General features: G+C 34.2%; 1 protein-coding gene across 3 annotated transcripts in view; it reads right to left on the minus strand.

The window, feature by feature from the left end:
• The window catches only part of ATG2B (autophagy related 2B), a 105,146-nt gene that overhangs the window by 77,875 nt on the left and 4,410 nt on the right, over positions 1-22,861 (minus strand). For 2 of the 3 annotated variants that reach the window (XR_013160471.1, XM_077123473.1), the window contains exons 2-6: positions 15,545-15,707; positions 12,270-12,422; positions 3,640-3,742; positions 2,225-2,387; positions 1,285-1,464 (exon numbers count right to left, since the gene is read on the minus strand). Coding sequence is in view for 2 of the 3 variants with exons in the window: in XM_077123473.1 (XP_076979588.1) it covers positions 1,285-1,464; positions 2,225-2,387; positions 3,640-3,742; positions 12,270-12,422; positions 15,545-15,707 (762 nt within the window). In the remaining variant the exon portion in view is untranslated. The remainder of the gene's footprint in view (positions 1-1,284; positions 1,465-2,224; positions 2,388-3,639; positions 3,743-12,269; positions 12,423-15,544; positions 15,708-22,861) is intronic. The other variant, XM_077123474.1, reaches the window with a different exon arrangement.

Consider the following 22,861-nt stretch of genomic DNA (forward strand, 5'->3'; position numbering starts at 1 on the left):
CTTATTTTTTTCTTTTTTCGCATGGGCAGGCAAAAACCTGGAGATCGAAAAAGACCCAGAAATCGAACCCAGGTCTCTGGCATGGCAGGTGAGAACTCTGCCACTGTGCCACCATTGCCCACCCTTCCTTGTACTATTTTTAACACAACATGAGATGATAACATATTATGGAAATATTGCATTAAAATACATTAAGTATATCCAGACTTAAAGAATATATTATATACTCATCCTGATGTTCTTTATGAATTTTTTTATTTTCATCCTTCTAATGAAAATTTCCACAGAAAATGTTTTGAAGCATATAAATTTAAAAAATAAAATAAAATCATACTCCTGTTAAAAAAAAGAAAAAAGTTGACCTTATATTGAGAAGTGACTGCTAAGGGATATGAAATTTTTCCTTTTGGAGTAATGAAAATGTTCTAAAATTAATTGTGGTAATGAATGCACAACTCAACTCTGTGATTATATGAAAAGCAACTGCACACCTTAGATGGACTGTATGGTATGTGCACGTCTCAGTAAAACTCCTTTAAAAAAAGTTGATTGTAATATGCAGTGAGGTTGTCACTTGACATCTACAGCTAGGTAGAGCAGTGAATAAACAAATCCTGATATCATAATTTAAGCTAAATTTCACAGAAATTATATAGAAAATTAGTATGCAAGTAATAAAAGTTAGTCAATTTAACTGACTAAATAAACAGAAGTTTACTGATTTTCCAGTAGACAATTTAATATCGTCTAAGAAACAAGTAGAATTGTCCTTCTATTTACAGTATCTTCAAAAGCTATGGGACATCATGAAAAAAGTATTTTCATAAATACTAAGCTATTACAAAAATAACCATTCTGTTCAAAATATGCATGGGTAATTTTGCATTTATATAATTAAACAATTTCTTGCTTTCCAAATCTCTTCTCCTTTAAAATTTTAATTTTATGATGATAGGAAGAGACTATTTAATGAATTCTGAACTGATGAAATCATGCCTAATATAAAAAAAAGTTTTTTGGTTTTGAATTGCAATAATGGGTGAGGCTGAGTATAGAAGGCAGCTGTAGAAACTAAGCTGCAGCAGTAATGGCAAAGGCAACCTCACACGAATTTTCTGACTTAGGGACAGAGGCATCCCTGAGATTAAAAATAGTGACTCAGAGATGGCAGGTTCCCAAATTATAGGATAAACCACAGTTATCAATCAGTGGGTCAATGCACAAATTAAAGAATATTATACTTTTACTTTGGTGTTTAATATAAATAACAAAACTAATACTGACCTTAGCTCCAGGAAGTACTTCATTCTGTTTCAAAGTGAGACTCAACTCCAACCTACCAATTAACCCTCCAATCTGCACTGGGTCAGAGGGTGCTACCTCCGGTAAATTTCTTGTTAGCTGTGGGTGTGGCTCATAAACAATTCTGGGGTTCCAGCTAGGTGACAGCTTTGGCTCAGTTTCCTACAATAATACCACAAGAATAAAATTAATTCTTCAGAATATTTTAATGAAAATAAATCTAAATGCAAAATATAAATATCAACTTAAGTGAAAACATATGACATGCAAAATTATATTATTTTCTAATGGAGAAACCAGTATTGTATAGGCAGCATAAAAACACAGTAATATGTTACCATAACACACTGAGAATAAAAGCAAATCATAGAAAAGGAGTTTACGAGCAACATAATATTTGTTGCGATTACATCAATAAGAAAACTTAACAGACAGGATATAATTAGGAAAACCTAATTTGCGAAATAACATAAAAGGTAAATTATGGAGTAACTGATTTATAAAAGAATTATCTGTTTTAGAGGGATTAATACAGAATTCCTTAATTATAAAGCTTTTTAAATATGAGTTTTAAGATGAATTTTCAGCAATACATTCACTAAGTAAGAAAAATGCTTGATTTCAATTTTTATAACAAAAGGATATTAGATGTTAATATACCATTTTCCTTAAGATATCGGGTCTAAGATTGCCTTATCAGATTAAAACACAGCCAACTGTTAAGAAAGGCATTAATTATGAGTGCTTTAAAATCTCTGAAGCATACATTCCCACTACCAAATATTTCTGTTAACTTCCAAACCAGATGGAGTCTTGTTATATCATATTATATATCCTAGCAAAATTTAACAGACTTCATTTAAATCTTTTTTAAAATCTATGATTTCGTTTTTAAGTTTTTTTGTTTTGTCTTTTTACTTACCACTGGTGCAGTTGAACACAGTGGGGAAGATTTTGCTGATGCAGAAAACTCATCCCAGAAGAGAGACACTCCAGAGAGCTGAAGTAACTTGTGAGCAAAAGCTGTGGGCTGATGTACATTAATTCCTGAGGATTCATCAGCAGTTTCATCACAGTATGCAGTCCTGAAAGTTAACAACAAAAAGAGCATTTGTATGAAATTCTTGGGAAAACCTATTTGTGATTATAAGAAACACAAAGCTTTTTAAATTAATTTTTCAAGTGTTAGCACTCAGAATATGCCTATAACATGGGTAAGTACTACCATGCTATAGTAAATATTTTCATGAAGAAATCTTAACACTAAGAAAGATAATTTTACAATGGCTCTTAAAATTGGGAGAAAAAAACTAAGGTTTCTAAGGTTAGCTTCAAGGAAAACAACTCCAGCACTCCCTCAGAAAATGTTTCTGGTTAACAGTAAGACAGCATACAGCCTCAAGTCATAGGAATGGCATTTCTTGAATTATCTTCTGTGATTACTCCTCAGACTAACCAATGTACAGAATGTAGTAGCTGTAAGAGATTTCACCTATTTTTATATACAATTTAGGATAATGCAACCTAACTTTAAAAATTTGTTAACAAGAACTGTTTCACTCATATGTACGCTTCATAAAAAAAAAAAAAAGAGAAACCAATACATGTTAAAAATATATGTGTTTAAACTGGGTAAAAGCCTCCAAGAGAAACATATACCGAGTACAGTCAGTATTCAGCATAATACTTCATTCTGCTTATTTATGTGAGTAGGTCACAGTATTAAGACACAAATGAACAGTTACTACTTCACATTAGCACTTGTGTGTGTATATGGATCAATTTGTTTAAAGGCTGTATATGTACTCCAAGTAAGGATTTAAAAAAAGGAAACTAAAAGCAGTGTTTATATCTTTTTAAATAAATCACATATTACATATATTGACCTTAAAACATCCACACAAAATCCTCAAAATAAACAGTGGTCTTAGCCTAATGTAGCAATTAGATTTAGCACAGCAAAGCAAAAACAGTCTTACACATTAATCAAATGTGCCTAAATTTTGCATTGTTCTTATGAGAAAATTGAAATGCTCCAACAGGAGAGCCTTAAATTTAACAGCACTAAAATACTTAATATTTTGATTTCATATTAACTAAAAGAACATTACTTGCTTTGAATTCAACATAGTCCCATTGTTTCTTTAAGTTGCCAATAATAGGATAGGAACATAATTTGGAGAGCAGCACTTTATTCTGAAACTATGTGAAATACTGATTTTATATAATCATCTCTTATCTCCAAAAGCATACTGAAATCTAATGTCAGAGTTAGATTTTATTTATATATAAAAGAAAAGAATAGGGTCATTTATTTTCAGATGTAACAATTCTTACCTCTCGATTCGAATTTCAAGTGCAGTTCCAGTTTTGGAATTTTCTGGGACATGTTCAATCCTCAAAACAGTGTCGATAAAAGTTACTTTTACTCTTCTTAGTACTACAATAAACAGATAACAATTAATACAAAAGATCATAAATATACTGAATAAAAATCCCTATTTTACAGAAATAAATACGAAATTAGTTAGATAAGAACTTTAAGGAAAAAAGCTGAATTTCATTCCCATAAAACCACCAAATCCTGAGTTTTACAATAAATATTTTGCCTTTCTGAGCATTTCTTACCTCTCAACAGATACTTGGGCAATGACTTACACTATCTATTGAATTCTAGCCCCTTCATCATGCAAGTATAACAAAATAAACAAAGGAGGAGAAAATAGGTAACAAAGAAATAACATGAAATTAAACTGAATACAATATTTAAAATAACCTCAATTCTAAAGTTCAGAAATAAGAATAGTAATTATTTTTAAAACTACTCTAATGAGGCTTCCAGTCAACTAAGATGACAGCCTAAGATGCTTCAGGGTGCTGTTCTCCCACAGAACCTTTGGACAAAGAGTCATCTTCATAGAACCCCAGAAAACAGTTACAAGTTGCAGCAATGGGGCAAATATCAAATCAGGAAAGCAGCTTTAAAATATATATATAATTTTTTTTAATTCCCAAACTGGAGCTGACAAAAGAATCAGTGAACTCAAAGACAAGACAACTGAAATGATTCAGACTGAGGAGAAAGAAAATAGAACAATAAAAAAGGGAACACAGACTAAAAGACCTAAAGGACACCATTTAAGCAAACCAATATTTGCATTATGGGAGCCCCAGAAGGAGAAGGTAGAAAAGGGCAGAAGGAAAGTCCAAAGAAATATGACAGAAAACTTCCCAATTTTAATGAAAGACATGAATATGCACATTTAAGAAGCCCCACGAATCCCAAAGAGGATAAACTCAAAGAGAACCGTGGCCTGACAGATAATGGTCAAACTGACAAATGCCAAGGACAAGAAGAGAGATCTGAAAGCTATAAGAGAAAGACAACATATTATGTACAAGGGAGCCCCAATAAGATTGTGTTAAATTCGCATCACAAATCATGAAGGGAAGAGAGCAGTGAATTAAATACTTAAAGTGTTGAAATAAAACAATTACCAACCAACAATTTTATAACTGATGAAACTGTCTTTCAAAACTGAAGGTGACATCAACACATGCCCAGATAAAAGCTGAAGGAGTTTGTCACCGCTAGACTTGCCCTACAAACAGAAAAGGACACTAGACAGTGGACTGAAGCGACATAAAGAAATAAAGACCTCTGGTAAAGGTAATCTAACGGATAATTATAAATGTCAGTATTACTGCATTGTATTTTCGGTATGTAACTCCACTTTTTACTTCCTAAAGGATTTAAAATTCAAGTGCATAAAAAGCTATGATAAATCTATGGTTTTGACATACAATGTATACAAAGATATCATTTTTAACAAGCACAGCAAAAAAGGTGGGGGGAAAGAGAGGTAAAAAATAGTGTATGTGTGTGCTACTGTAGTTACAGATTTGGATGTTATATTCAAGCCCCATGATAACCACACAAAGGAAATATATTAAAAATATCTGCAGAGATTGTGCAACAGGACTGACTGTAAAAATTCAGAAATGGATAGCACAATACTACCTAAGTATAATACAACAACGTCAGAACACTGAATGAAGCTGAATGTGAGAATGAGAGGGAGGAGGCCTGGGGGCACAAATGAAATAAGGAAAGACAGACAATAAAAGTTGAGATGGTATAATCTAGGAATGCCTGGAGTATATAACGATAGTGACTAAATGTACAAATTTAAAAATGTTTTTGCATGAGGAAGAACAAAGAAATGTCAATAATGCAGGGTATTGGAAATAGATGGTAATTAATATTTTAAAACTTTATGTGTGAGAGACTAAAGCAAAAAACGTTATTTGGTACAAAATTTGTATTTTGACTACTGCATTTCCTAATATAACTTATGTGGACAGCTTAACTGAACACCATAGTACTTGGAACCTTGAGTAGGGCATGAGATTTTGTAGGTTTGTCCAGAGTGATGCCCCAATAAATCCCAGAGAGATTTGAACAGTGAATAAAAAAGTATCAGCAAAGTTCGCTTGGGGGAATGGTGAGAAAGGGGGAAAATTCAACTTCCCCAAGTGGAGAATTCTTGATATTCTCACAAGCAGTGGGGACAACCAAAGCAATAGGCTCAGCCCCCAATCTTAGGGTTTGTTCATATAAAACTTATCCCCGCAAAGGATAGACTAAGCCAAATTAAAATGAGGCCCGAGAGTCACCCCCAAAAGAACCTCTTCTATTACTCAGATGTGGCCTCTCCCTCTCAGTCAATGACAAGCATTGCCCTCCCCCTCTCTACGTTGGGCATGACTCCCAGGGGTGTGGACCTTCCTGGTAACGTGGGACAGAAATTCTAGAATGAGCTGGGACTCAGCATCAAGGGATTGAGAAAACCTTCTCGACCAAAAGGGGGAAGAACAAAATGAGACAAAATAAAGTGTTAATGGCTGAGAGAATCCAAACACAGTTGAGAGGTTATCCTGGACGTTATTCTTACGCATTAAAAAGCTATCACCTTTTTTAGTTAAAGGTATAATGGAGAGGCTGTAGGGAACTGCCTGAAAATGTAGAGCTGTGTTCCAGTAGCCACCTTTCTTGAAGATGATTGTATAATGATAGAGCTTTCACAATGTGACGGTGTGATTGTGAAAACCTTGTATTTAATGTTCCTTTTATATATCTTAAGCACAGATGAATAAAACATACAGATTAAAAATAAATAAATAATAGAGGGAACAAATGTTAAAATAAATTTAGTAGATCGAAATGCTAGTGATCAATGAAACGGAGGGGTAAGAGGTATGGTTTGCATGAATTTTTTTCTGTTTTCTTTTTATTTCTTTTTCTGAATTGATGCAAATGTTCTAAGAAATGATCACAATGATGAATATACAATATGTGATGATATTGTGAGTTACTGATTATATAACAAGAATGGAATGATCATATGGTAAGAATGTTTGTGTTTATATGTGGTTAGGTTACATAAATAAATAAATATTAAAGATTAAATTATATAAACTCAAAATCAAATAAACACTAAAAAATATGCAGAAAGGAAAAGGGACTCAAAATGCTGTAATGTAAAAAAAAAATCAAGTAAATATGAAAATAGGCAGTAATGAAAGAACTGAGGGAAAAAAAGGTGCAAGACTTACGTTACAAAGGCCAACCAGCAAAATGGCAGAAGAAACTCCTGCATTATCAGTAGTTACTTTAGATGTAAATGGACTGAACTCTCCAGTCAAAAGGCAGAGATTGGCAGAATGGATAAACAGCATGACCCAATACATACTGTTTACAAGTGACTCACCTCAAATTCAAAGACAAAATCAAGATGAAAATGAAAGGATGGAAAATATATATACCATTTAAATAGTAATCAAAAGAAAGCTGAGGTAAATATACTAATATCATATAAAATAGACAAAGTAAAAAACTGTTACAAAGGACATTAACATTAATATAACAGTCAATTCAACAAAAAGACATAAATATATATGTACCTAATAGCAAAGTCCCAAATGATATGCAGCAATTAATACGAGATTTTAGGGAGAAACAGATGGCTCTGCATTAATAACAGAAGACTTCAATATACCACTTTCAAAGCAAATGCCCTAAAAATGATTATAGTGATGAATACACAACTATGTGATGATATGTGAGACATCAATTGTACATTTTGGATGGACTGTATGGTGCGTGAGGATATCTTAATAAAAGTATTTAAAAAAATATTTAGTAAGATAAAACATATAATTTGAGGAAACAACAAATGGAATATGGTTCTTATTAATATCATATAACCCTTCTTACAAAACATTGCCCTTCTCCAGAGTACCTCCCATTAGAACCAAATTAAACAAATTGACAGCTACATGTTAGGAAGGTTTTAGGCCATTAGTGCTCCCTTTTGAGAAACTGGGTCATTAATTCAATATCACTTTACTAGTTTTCTTCATAAACCAAATGCATGGAGTCAGACTCCATTCTGTAAGGCTTAATCACACACAAGTTGCAAAAACCATAGAACACAGTTCTTAACCATCCAGGCCTTTAACCATGGACTCTCTGTATGCACGTATGTTTCTCCCATTACCATTAATATGCATAAAACTTTCCCTTCTTTCATATATTCAGATGAGATTTATGTTTGTCATTTGATATATTCTCATGAAAATTAAATTGTCTCACTGTCAAATGTATTGACCCATTAGTATTAGTATGTTTTAAAATTGACAATTTTCCTTCAGACCGGGAAAAATCATAAATGCGTCACTGAAAAAATAAAATATATATATACCACTTTCAACAAAGGATAGAAGACCTAGCTAGACAGAAGATTAATAAAGAAATAGAAGACTTGAATGATACTATAAACCAACTAGACCTAACAGATATGTTTAGAACACTTCATTCAACAGCACAGAACATGCATTCTTCTTTAGTGCACAAGTAACATCCTCTAGGATAGACCATATATTATATCACAAAACAAGTCTCAATGAACTAAAAAATACTGAAATCATACAATGCTTCTCCTCCCATTATAATGAAATAGAGGCAGAAATCAATAACAAAGGGAGTCCTGGGAAATTCACAAATATGCAAAAATTAAACAATACACTTAAACAACCAATGGGTCAAAAAGAAATCACAAGGGAAGTAGGTAATATCTCGAGGCAAATGAAAATGAAAACAATGTATCAAAACTTAGGTGATACAGAAAAGGCAGTACTGAGAGGGAAATTTATAGCTTTAAAAGCTTGTATTTAAAAGAAGAAAACTATCAAATCCTCACCCCTGGAGGATCTATAAAAAGAAAAGCAAAATCAACTCAAAGCAAGCAAAAAAGAAACAACAAAGATTAGAGTGGAAATAAATAAGAAAATAAAAAAATAGAATCAACAAAGTCAAAAGTTAGTTTGGGAAAAAAATCAATAAAATCAACAAACCTTTGGCCAGAATGATGAAGAAAAAAAGAGAAAGAACACAAATAACTAAAATCAGAAATGGGGGGGGGGTCATACTACCAACCCCACCAAAATTAAAAAGGATTATAAGAAGATACTATGAATACCTGTATGGCAATAAATTAGATAACCTAGATGAAATAGACAAATTCCTAGAAACATAAACTACTACCTACACTGACTCAAAAAGAAATAGAAGGGGTATATGGGTGGTTCAGTGGTAGAATGCTCGCCTGCCATGTGGGAGACCCAGATTGGATTCCTGGCCCATCCACCCCTTCCTCACCCCACCCCACCCCCAAAAATAAATAGATCTCAACAAACCAATAATGCATAAAGAGACTGAATCAATAATCAAAAACCTCCCAACAAAGAAAAATCTCAGACCAGATGGCTTCATGAGGGAATTTTCTCAAATATTCCAAGAAGATTTAAAAACAATTCTACTCAAACTCTTCCAAAAAACTGAGGAGGAGGGAACACTCCCTAATTGATTCTACTAGACTAACACCACCCTCATACTAAAGCCTGACAAAAATACCACAAGTGAAGAAAATTACAGACCAATACCCCTTATGACTAGAAATGCAAAAATCCTCAATAAAATACTAGCAAACCAAATACAACAGCACACTAAAGGAATTATACACCATGATCAAGTGGGATTTATCTGAACCATAATGTAAGAAAATCAATTAATGTAATATACCACATTAACAGAACAAAGGAGAAAAGGCACATGATCATCTCAATTTACACAGAAAAGCATTTGACAAAATCCAGCACTCCTTCATAAATTAAAAAAAAAAAAAAGACACTTAGCACATTGGGAATAGAAGAAAACTTCCTCCTTAGCTTGATAAAGGACATATATGAAGGCCCCACAGCTAACATCACACTCAATGGTGAAAGGCTAGACGTTTTACTTCTACATTCAGGAACTAATAAGGATTCCCACTGTTATTCAGCATTGTACTGGAACTTACAATTAGAGGAATTAGGCAAGAAAAAGAAAAAAAAGGAACACAAATTGTACAGGAAAAAGTAAAATTTCCCTATTTGCAGATGACATGATCCTGTTTATAGAAAATACTGAAAATCCACAATAAAGCAACTAGAGCTAATACACTCAGTAAAGTGGTGTGTTCAAGATCAACACACAGAAGTCACTACTGTTTCTATATGCTAATAATGAACAATCTGAAGAAGAAATGAAGAAAAATCCATTTATACGAACTAAAAGAATCAAATATCTGGGAATAAATTTAAACAAGGATATAAAAGACACACAGGAAAAACTACAGAACATTGTTACAGGAAATCAAAGAAGACCTAAATAAACAGAAACAATTTCCATGTTCATCAACTGGAAGACTAAATATCATTAAGATGCCAATTCTACCCAAAGCAACTTATCAGAAATGGGAAAGCCAATCATAAAATTTATATGGAAAAGTAAGGAGGTTAAATAGGTAAAAACAAACTGAAAAAGAAGAACCAAGCTGAAGGGCTCATACGTCCTGATTTTTAAACTTATTACAAAGCTGCAGTGATCAAGACAGCATGGCACTGGCACAAGGACAAAAAGCTTAACAGAATCAAATTAATAGGTTAAAAATAAACCCTAACATCCACAGCCAACTGATTTTTGACAAGTGCCAAATGAACTCAATAAGGAAAGAATGGTCTCTTCAATAAATGGTATTAGAAATACCAAAAAATCGGTCAATGAAACTTGACCAATCTAGAGACAAAAGAATGAAGGAAGACCCTTATCTCACACCATATTCAAAAATTAACTCAAAATGGGTCAAAGACCTAAATATAAGAACCAAAATTATAAAACTCACAGAAGAAAACAAAGCGAATCATCTTCAGGACCTTTTTGTTAGGCAATGGTTTATTGGATTTCACACTAAAAGCACAAGCAACAACAGAAAAGTAAACAACTGAGACTACATCAAAATTAAAAACTTTTGTACAAAGGACTTTATCAAGAAGGTAAAAAGACAGCCTTTGAGAGGAAGTATTTAGAAACCAACATGTCCAATAAGAGTCTAATATTCAGAATACATAAAGAAACATTACAACTCAGCAACAAAAAGACAAATAATCCAATTTTTAAAATGGACAAAAAACTTGAATAGACATTTCTCCAAAGAGGATATACAAATGGTCAAAAAATACATGAAAAGATGCTCAACATCTTTAGGGAAATTCAAATCAAAATCATGAGATACCACCATATACGCATTAGAACAGCTACTATTTTTTTAAAAATGGAAAATAATAATTTTAGAGAGGATATAGAGAAATAAGGGCACTCACTCATTGTTCGTAAGAATATAAAATGGTGCAGCCAATGTGGAAAACACTTTGGGAGCTACTCAGAAAGTTAAGTACCAAATTACCACATGACCCAGCAGTCCCATTTCTAGCTATATGCCCAAAAGAATGGAAAAGGGGCGGGCCGCGGTGGCTCAGCGGGCAAAGTGCTTGCCTGCTATGCCGGAGGACCTCGGTTCGATTCCCGGCCCCAGCCCATGTAACAAAAACGGAGAAACAGAATACAATAAAACAAGAAAATGTTTAAAGATGTTTCCCTTTCTTCCTTCCTTCCTTCCTTCTATCCTTCCTTCCTTCTCTCTGTCTTTCCTTAAAAAAAAAAAAAAAAAAAAAAAAAAAAAGAATGGAAAAGAGGGACTTGAATAGATATTTGCACACCAATGACCATAGCAGAATTAATCATATTTGCTAAAGATGGAAGCAACCCAATTGCCCATCGACAGATGAACAGAGAAACAAAATGTGATATCGTCACAGAATGGAATATCCTTCAGTCATAAAAAGGAATGAAGCTCTGATATGCATGACAAAATTGATAAACCTTGAAGAAATCATGTTGAGTGAAATAAGTCAGACACAAAAGGACAAACATTGCATGAGCTCACTGATGTGAAATAATCAGAAGTAAAATCACAGAGGCGGAAACTAGAATGCAGGTTATCAGTGGCCAGGGTGGGTATAGGAATGGGGAGTTAATGCACAAATTGTACATAGTTCCTATTTGGAATGATGGAAAAGTCTTAGTAATGGATGGTGGTGATGGTGGCACAATATTATGAATATAATTAACTCCATTGAATTATATATTTGATTGTGGTTAAAATGGGAAATTTTAGATTGTATAGAAGGTACTAGAATAAAATTAAAAAAAAAAACTATAGGACTATATAACATAAACAGTGAACCCTAACATAAATTATGGACTATAGTCAATATTATAGTTATAATATTATGGTTTTAACAATTTTAACAAAGGTATCGCACTAATGAAAAGTGTTAACAATAAGGAAAACTGTCTGTGTAAGGGGGCTGAGGAGTCTATGAGGAATTATTTTATGCCTGATTTTTCTATAAGCCTACAACTTCTCTAATTAAAAAAAAACCACACCAATGGATCTGCATTATACAAGATTACTAAATAAAGGTACCAATAAATCTAAAATTTTTGAAAATGCTCAATACCAGACCTGTTTCAATGGTTTCAGCAAACTTCTCAAGTCCTTCAAAAGGCTGGGATCCTTCTCCTTGTTCATCTGTTAGTTTCTGGCTAAGACATTCTTTTGCCAATTGCATACTGCTAGTCATGAAACTTGACCAATACATAGGCTCAGAACCAGTGGCTGCAGAAAACAAATTAATCCTAAATAATTTTCCAGAGTTACAACCATGAAATCATTTCTTAAAATAACACATTTTAAAAGATAAACCCTTACTTCCCCACTGATATTTCTAACATCATAGTGTTACTTAATGGTACAGCATTCTAGAAATTATTCTTGAGATTTAAATAATATCTTTTAATCACTGTAGGGGAAAAAAACATATCACAGAAAAAAAGTCCAAAGACATCTGTTCTCATTACATGTTATATTTTTGCCAAATATTAATTCATGTATTCAGTCAACAAATATTTAATGGGTATCTTACACATGCATGGTACTGTTCTAAATACTTACAGCAGGGGTCAGAAAACTCTGTAAAAGGTCAGACAGTAAATATTTTAGGCTTTGTGAGCCATATGGTCTGTTACAACTACTCAACTCTGCCTTTGTAGCAAAAGCAGCCTTAAAGAGTAAATAAACAAATCAACATGGCTGTGATCCAACAAAATCAGCTTTGCAAAAAGCAAGCAGTGGCTGTATTTGGCCTGAAGGTCACAGTTTGCTGACACTGCTGTAAAGAATAAAAACCAATTAATTACAGAATTCTGCCCTCAAAGAGCCTTCAATATAGAAGAAATAAAATAAAATTAGGATTATCAGACAACTATTGAATGTCTCCAGAAAACACTATGAAAGCTAAAAGAAGGAAGTTAATTCTTCTAGCTGAGGGAATTAATAGGAAATCTGGTAGAGGTAGCAGATGATTTAGACTTTGGAAGATTAGTAAAAATGTAGATAAAACAGAAGAGTGTCCTGGGAGCAGGGAACACTAGAATGCTAAAAAATCCTTTCCAGATCTTTCCTCATGAGAGAATTCCACCACACTTCCTTATATTATTCAAAACAAACTGGCAAATATTACTAAAACTATTCCCTTTCAAAATAGAGTTAAAAAACCTGTTTGATGTAATATTTTTTAAAAGGGTAAATATTTTAAAGTTTGACCATCCAGAGGAAAATAGCATTACGTACTCATCATGATAGAATATTCTTGTTAATTAAATAATTAAATTATGAATGAGGATTTCAATGCATAGATTACCAGATTTCAAAATACAAGTATTGTAATCTACCAAGCATAATTCAAACTTTGGTGTTTCCAGCAGCCCTTGGGATTATAATTCTTCAAGTATATATTTACAAACATCATCTGTCATTAGAAAATGAATTTAAGTTAAGAATTTAAAATGAGTTACTATCATGACTTTGCTGGTTTATAAAATACATACACATAACACACACACATGCACACAACCCTCACAGTAGGAAATGTGAGAGACACGACAGCCTAGTGGAACAGGGATACTTTCCATTAGAAAGCTATGACCTTGGGCAAGTTACTAAACCTATCTGTGCTGTTTTCTAGTCTGTAAAATGAAGATAATAATAAGTATCTAATTCAAAGAGCTATTGCACAGATTAAATGAATTCTTTATAAAGCACTTAGAACAGAGTCTGGCACACAAGCATTACTTCCGTGTTTCATAAATAAATCAGAAAACATTATATATATATTGATATAATTAAAGCTACCACATGCATATACTTGTGAGCCATAAATTAATACTATTTTAAAGTTTTTCCCTCCCAAGGTTTTCTTCTGAAAATGTTCAAATCTCCAGCAGAGGCAAAAGAATGGTATAATGAACACTAACATACCCTTCGCCTAGATTCACCAAGAATACTCATGCGCACACACACACACACATACACACTCAATGTTGCTGAACCATTTGAAGGTAAATTGCAGGTATAGTGACACTCACCCCCTACATACTTCAGTATCTAACTCCTAAAAACAAGACCATTCTTCTGCATAAGCTCAACACCATTATCATACCCAAGAAACTTAACATTGACAAAATATTATCATCTTTTATTCAATTCATATCCAGATTTCCTCAGTTGCTCCAATTATATTCTTCATAGGAGAAAGAAAAGAAAATAGGATCATATATTACATTTAGTTATTCATCTCTAGATTCCTTTAATCTGGATCAGTTCTTCTGCCTTTCCTTGCCTTCTATTATGTTGACATTTTTAAGAGTACAGGCCAGATAGTAAAATTTCCCTTACTTGGCTTTGTCTCACTGCTTTGTCATGATTTGATTCATATTATGCACTTTGGGCAGTAACAGTTCATAAGTGATAGTGTTCCTCACAGTATGCCACATCAGGAACCACAAGATATCAGGTTCACCAATTACTGATGAGGTTGTTTCATCACTTGGTTATGGTAGTGATTGCCAAATCTCTCCACTGTAAAAGAGCCTTTGTTCCCTTTGTAAAAACTGAGTAATCAGTGGGAGATATGTTGGTATTGTTTAAATACTATGCTCCCCAACAACCTTTTACCAAATGGTCTTAGCATCTATGGATAATTCTTGCCTATATCAATTTTTACTATGGCAGTTGAAAACATGCTGATTGTCCAATTCTATCACTTCATTTACATCTATAAATAGGTGTTTACTATAATGAAGAGCTTTCCCTTTTCCTCACTTCTCTTCCATATTTATTTTATTTGCATCAGTATGGATCTAGGGATTTTTTTTTTTTTTTTTTTTTTTTTGCATCAGAAGGCACCAGGAATCGAACCCAGGTTTCCAGCATTGTAGGAGAGAATTCTACCGCTAAGCCACCATCAAACGGCCCGGACTTAGGGACTTTTTCATTAACTGTGTTATAAATCATTATTGTCATTATTCTTTTTGATGCTCAAATCGTCTCATATTTGGCCAAGGGGAGCCCCTACCTACTCTTGGGTGCTTTCAATGTTCATTTCTCCATCGATCTTCCTTGTTTTCTGGCATAGTGCTTGGCATCTTTAAAGTACAAGTCACTTCAGATAATTTATAACTAATAATTAAATAAACCAAATAATCAATATGCCAAAGTTCCTACAATTCAATAGGGAAAGAAACAGCTCTAAAGATACAATCACATGCACCCTACATAGAACCATGTGATACAAATACAATGTAAAGTAAATCAAATACTGAATTGACTATAATTATGTTACTTCTGCAGTCTCTGAAGAATAAAAATAGAAACAAAACAGAAACATATAATACACCTACCTAGGCGAGGTCTAGGTCGGAAGACCATTTCTAACCCTTTTACTTCCAGTGCACAATTATCCTGCAGCAAGGAGCCCCATGGAACTGACAGAGAAATTGACTGAATGAATCCTTCAGTGACTTCTAAAGGCGCATCTGCTGACTCCAGGATTTCATTGAGACACTAAAATGAAAAATTTCATTTTGAAATCACACAAACAAGAGCACAAAATTATTAAGTTATTCGAAGAGGCTGAATATGCCCATACATGTCTAAAGACAGATATAGAAAGCAGAGGCAAAGACAAAAATGATTCCTGGTTCTCACTAAGCCTACAAGATAATACAGACACTAAATAGAAAGAGACACTAAATTAAGGTGTGATGAGTTGTATAACAGAAGAAATACACCTGCTATTTGAGAATGTAATAGAACCTAAGCTGGTGATTTAAGTCAGGCCACCTGAGGAAGTGCTGAGCCCAGAAGACCGGTCCAGGCAAAGCGGTCCAGGAAAAGGCAATTGCATATGGAAGGATTCAAAGAAAGGAGAGGTCAGAGAGTGCAAGCAGACATACTTGAGATATTATATTTGAAAGGAAAAAAATTCCTTAAAGGCTTTAGTGTGGTGTGGCAGGGTAACAAGAGCCAGAGATAAAGCTACATAGATAAGTAAGAGCAAGAGCCAAAGATTCTTGTAATCTATGTTAGAATCTGAAAATTATCTCAAGGGCAATGTAAAGCCATTGAAGGATTTTAAGCAAGGGACCCGTTAAGAGATTCGAACTTTTAGCAGACCCCTCCCAATACCATGTAGTACATGTACTGAAGGAAGGTTGTTATGAGTAATACAAGCTAGAGAAATTGGTTTCGAAGAGGAGAGTGGTACTGAGGATGGTTAGAAGTGGATGGATTTTTGTAAAATATTTAGAAGTAGAAGAATTCATTGGCTTCATTAGGGTAAAGAAAAGAAAGAATGAAGAATGATATCCACATCGCTGGCTGGGGTAACTGCTTGAACTGTAGTGCCACTTACCAAGATAGAGAAATCTGGAGAAGCAGGTTAGGGAGAGGATGGAGAACTCAGTTCCAAAGTGTACATCTGAGGAAAAATCTAGGTGGAGAAGTCTAGGAGGCAACTGGATATTCTGATCTAGAGCTCAGAACAGCCACCTGGGCTGGAGATACATAAAGGTATTTAAACAGAGAAGTTTACTGAAGCCACAGGGATGGGAAGAGATAGTCTTTGGGCACTTATGTAAGTAAAAAAGATCAGAGGCCTAGGATAGAATTCTGATAAACACCAACATTTAAGAAATAGGTTGAGAAAAGGGAGTCAGCAGAGGAAACTAAGAAAAAGTAAACAAAGAGGTAAAAGGAAAAATCAAGAGACCCTCATGTGCCAGAAAATAGGGGGAGGACAATACAAAAGAAAAGAGTGGTCAACTACAAAAAAAGCTGACAAGAACTTGAAGACTTAAATATCCACTGGACTTAATGCTATTTAGAGTATCGGTAATCCCATTGAGGGCAATTTCAGTGGAGTGGTAGGGCACACTAGAAAACAACAGGAGGACAGAACAGATGTAAACTGAGTTAGAACAATTAAATGCAATTTTTTTTTTTACAGATAAACAAAGTACTTTTTAAAATAAAAAATATCTATTAAATGCCAGCTTACATGTGAAGTATTTCCTGCCTGCTATGTAGCATAAGGGTAGTGTTATAATTTGTTGTCTACACCCTAACACTGGGTACTGAGACGCGGATTGGCTCAAATTTTATCATTGGTTATTACTTCTTTAAAGGTGCTTTCTTCAAACTGCAGTCTGCATAATCCTAAAGATTTTCAAACCATGGGCACATATGGCTTTAAGGTATAAACATCCAGTTCCCTCAATCCACAATTATACTCTTTCCTAGAATTGATCTTCCTAAGAAGAGTACTTCCGGGAAGTCTATATTCCCATTTTCCTCTGCACAACCTCCCTTAACCACTTAACCAAAGAGGCTCATCTTTCTCTCTTCCTGAATTTTCCCCTATGCGCTGCCTAGGCTGCAAAAACCTTCAGGAAGGGCCCACAGGCATTTTTTGGTCTTTCCCTATCTTATACATACTTTTGGCCTGACATTCAAAGATTTCAAATAACTAAGAGATATTTAAAACACCTTCAAGTTTCATATACTTATTTATGGCATCTGCATTTCTCAAGCTTACATCTATTTTTTTAATTTATAATGAAATTTATGACAAGCCCTATCAAATTCTAACTATAAGCATATTCATCCATGGATGAATCAGGGAGAAGGGGGAAATAACTGATCGATATCATTAGGAAATGCATTTCCAATAAGAGTTATGTTTAATAATTATCAAAATGTATAATATATTATATTGGTTTTGTCAACTGTACATTTACAATTATTGTAATCACAACATAATGCAGAGGAAATATTTTAACATTTAACACCTACCGGTATGTAAAAGAGATTCTGACAGGTTAATATGTATATGGTCAGCCCTAAGAGCAACTACTAAGAAAATAACTAAAAAAAATGTGAAAACCATTAAAGGAATTAAAATATTATACTAGAAAATGTCCACTTATGCATAAGAAGGGCTAATGGTAATAGGAAATTTTTAAATACAATCAATTTTAACTTATATACATGCTTTTATTTTAGAGAAATGATAGCTTGGTCAATAAAAGACTTAAGCACAAAATATATAAATTATGATCATTTTTTTCAGAGAAGAAAAACGGACATGTGTTCAATGGGAAAACATACAATGTTAATTTCCAGCTATGGATGATGAACTTGTTGAAGCATTTTTAAATAGAAAATGATGGGTATTTAGATGCTGCTGGGTGAAAAAGTTAGATTTGTATATTAATATTTATAACACAATAGAAATTATCCTTTACAACTATGTAAACTTATATGCTGGTTTAAAAGGATGTATGGACCCTAGAAAAGCCATGTTTTAATCAAAATCCCATTTCGTAATGGCAGAATAATTCCTATTCAATACTGTATGTTTGAAACTGTAATCAGATCATTTCCCTGGACATGCGATTTAATCAAGAGTGGCTGTTAAACTGGATTAGGTGATGACATTTCTCCACCCATTCAGGTGGGTCTTGATTAGTTTCTGAAGTCCTATAAAAGAGGAAACATTCTGGAGAATGAGAGATTCAGAGAGAGCAGAGCAGAACGGCATAGCCACGAGAAGCAGAGTCCACCAGCCAGCAACCTTTGCAGATGAAGAAGAAAAATGCCTCCTAGGGAGCTTCATGAAAGAGGAAGCCAGGAGAAAAAGCTAGCAGATGACACTGTGTTCACCATGTGCCCTTTCAGACGAGAAAGGAACTCTGTGTTCACCATGTGCCCTTCCAGACAAAAGAAAAACCGTGAAGTTCATCAGCCTTCTTGAACCAAGGTATATTTCCCTGGATGCCTTAGATTGGACATTTCTATAGATTTGTTTTAATGGGGACATTTTCTCAGCCTTAGAACTGTAACTAGCGACTCACTAAATTCCTCCTTTTAAAAGCCATTCCATTTCTGGTATATTGCATTCCACCAGCTAGCAAACTAGAACAACTTATAATGAAAATTTTTAAGTCAATTTAAAAATATACAAGAAATACATCATTTTTCAAAAAATTTTAAGGGATAATTGAGCTAAAAACTTTGAAGACCACACCGTTAAAAACACGTGTTCAGATTGAGTTCTATCACTTACAAAGCTGGGTGGCTTTGAACAAATTCTTAACTTTCAAGTCTCAATTTCCTCATACATATAATGGGAATAGTGCCTCTTTCATAGGGCTATTGTGAGCATGAATGAGATAATACACATCAAGTCACCAGCATGGTTTCTGGCACCAGGTAAGAACATTATAAATGATGACTACTGTTTTTTATCTTCCTCAGAGGCCACACAGTACAATAATAAACACTATTAGGAATTCAAGATGTGCTTTGTAGTCTGAAGAAAAGCCAACTTTAAATTATATGTTTCTTTTTAATGCAGAATTGTGAAAGATTAACTAGGAAAAGAATACATTCTTATTTAAATTAATAAGGATGTGTTGGTTTATACTAAAGCCTCAGAATTCAAATAAAGATAAAATAGAGCAATTTACAAAATGTGATTTAGATCAATTAACACTCAGTTAGCACCTAGGACATACAGGATGCCACACTATACTGTTTTATACCCATGCTATTATATTAAATCTTCACAATAGCCCTCTAAATTAGATATTGTTGTGCCCATTTTCCAGATATGACAACTGATGATCGGAAAACTTAAGTAACTCACAAAAAGGAATCAGTTAATCATAGCAGACACAAAACTAAAAAAAGAGAGAACAATAATTTCACAATGGAAGATTTTGCTGAATGCTAAGCAAAATCAAGTGCTAAAATACCCTAATTCTCAAAAATGTAGAAGTTGGCTTAGTCAGCTTTGAAAACTAAATGGAAAAACTCTCAACCTCCTTAGTATCAGTGTTTTTTTAAATGCAGTCAAAGACAACATGCATCAGAATCTTAGGATGCTTATTATAAATGCAGATTCTTGGGTCTCTAAAACCACAATCTGTAGGAAAGGGGCCTACAGTCTACATTTTAGCAAAATTCCCAAATGAACCCAGTGCTGCTAAAGTTTGAGAACCTCAATGTTTCCTGAATCTTTTGAGGTAATGCGGTATACAAAAAGGATGTGGGAGCCAGCAAGACCTGGGTTTGAAATCTTACTCTACTGCTTAATACTTAACCTAACTTCATCATAAAATGGAAATGAAAATACCTAACCCAGAGAAAGATGATGTATGTAAAAGCACCTACTACAGTATATGAAAGATGGTTGCTTAATAAAATTAATATCTTTGAAATCAAACTAAAATCCCTTACTTGACTCCATGTCCCCTCTAGCCAGCAATCCCATTTGTCTCTTCCTTTAGGAAAAGCCTCCTCCCAAAGTAGTTATTTGCTTAACCTACAAACTACAATCTGCCTTTTGACTCTTGGCCCCTTCAAAACTGCTTTGAACCACCAATAACCTGACAAATGCAATGAGTAATGTCCATGTGTTAGTTAGATTTAGTTGTCAACTTGGCCAGGTGAGCATACCTAATCTTGTTGCTGCGGACATAAGCCAACGGTCCGTGAACCTCATCTGTTGCCAATTACATCTGCAGTCAGCTAGGAGGCGTGTCTGCTGCAATGAGTGATGTCTGACTTAACTGACTGGTGCTTAAATGGGAGATTGCAACGTAGCACTGTTAGCAGCTTGGCATTCCTCATCTCAGCACTTGCAGCTCAGCCCAGGCCCTTGGAGATGGAGGAAGAAATCACCCCGGGGAAAGTTGTTGGAACCCAGGGGCCTGGAGAGAAAACCAGCAGAGACCATCCTGTGCCTTCCACGTAAGAAAGAACCTCAGTGGAAAGTTAGCTGCCTTTCCTCTGAAGAACCAACAAAATAAATCCCCTTTTATTAAAAGCCAATCCATCTCTGGTGTGTTGCATTCTGGCAGCTAGCAAACTAGAACAGTCCACTTCTCATCTTCCTTGAATTTTCATGTCTAAATCCTATGAGCACTTTCCTTTTTGAAATTCTAACCTCCCGTGTGCCCCACGACACTTTTCATGCTCTCAGTCTGTTTATTCCAATCCTTTTACCACTTAAAATGTTGCTGTTCACCTGAAGTTTCACCTTCACTCTTCCTGTTTCTCAACCTAACCTACATACCACACATGCAACATATGCTATTCCATTTCCTTCTAGTGTTTCAGTCACCACTGAGACTGATAACTTCCAAATCTTTATCTCTAGCCTTAAACTCCAATCCCATAATTCCCACTGCCTCTTGGGCATCTATATCTGGATGTTTCAAAGCCCTCTCAAAATCAACATGCTAAAACTAAATTATTCATCTTATTCTCACCCCAATCTCAATTCCCTCCTGTCTCTTCCCATACTCTCTCCAAAATCTGCTTTCTCCAGTATTTCCTATTTCACCTAGTGCTTCAAGTATGAACTTTAGTCATGTAAGATTCTTTCCTCTACTTACTGGTTTTCATGCTTTTTCATATTAATTTAAAAGAAACATGCAGAATGTTTTAACACTAAAAGGGGGCCATTATATGAAAAGAAACTAAGTTCAGAACTGCTTGTTTTATATATCAAATATTTCCATAATTAAAAGTCTGAAATGTTTGTACCCTATTGTTATCTCTGGGAAAAATGGGATTAAGAGTTATGTTATACTTTAAATTTTCCCTTACTATTTAAATTTTTTGCCTTGAGCACAAATTAATTTTATAATAAAATGAATATTAAAAATATATTAAAGTGTCATAAAGTACATAAAGACAATGACAGCTTTTGTAACATGGGGGTTTGTCAACATTAGAGAACCATCTTGGAAAATGGATTTAATACAATTCTCTTCAAAGTAAATATTAAGTTTTCATGGACCGCAATTTTGTGGGATCATCATTGTTGATCCCACAGTGCCAGGGCCAGGTTCATCACTGGGAGTCATCTCCCACGTCACCAGGGAAGCTTTCACCCCTGGATGTCAGTCCCATGCAGGAGGTACCTTACACTTTTAAGAGGTAATGGTTACACAGTCATTGTGAGTATAAATAACAGTGCTGAACTGTGTGTGAATGTGGATGAAAGGGGAAGTTTAGAGTTATGTATGATACCAGAAGAAAGCTAGAAGTTAAAACATGGAACTGCATAACACAGCGAATCATGCGATGGACAATAACTGTGATTAATAGTATAAATATTAAAATTACTCTCATGAACTAGGACAGATGTACGACACTATTACAAGAAGTTAACAATAGAGTATTATATGGGAAAAAATGTACCTATTGCAAACTATGAACTACAGTCAACAGTAATATTTTAATATTCTTCATCAACAGTAACGAAGGTACCACACCAATGCCAAAGGTTAATAATGGGGAGGGGGGGATATGGGATGTCTTGAGTTTTCTATTTTTTATTTTATACCTTCTTCTGGAGTAATGAAAATGTTCTAAAACTAATCCTGGTGATGAATACACAACTATGTGATGATACTATGAGCCACTGATTTTACACTTTGTATGAATTATACAGTGTGTGAATATATTTCAACAAACCTGCATTTTATATATACAAAAAAGTATTTGAAGTATATATAGGCAATGACAGCCTTTGTAACATGCGGATATGTCAACATTAGAGAACCATGTGGGAAAATGGATTTGTGCAATTCTCTTCAAAGTAAATGCTAAATTTTCATTTGTCTCAATTTTGTGGCTTCCTTAAA

Source organism: Tamandua tetradactyla, chromosome 12 (assembly GCF_023851605.1).
Source record: "Tamandua tetradactyla isolate mTamTet1 chromosome 12, mTamTet1.pri, whole genome shotgun sequence".
Taxonomy (NCBI): domain Eukaryota; kingdom Metazoa; phylum Chordata; class Mammalia; order Pilosa; family Myrmecophagidae; genus Tamandua; species Tamandua tetradactyla.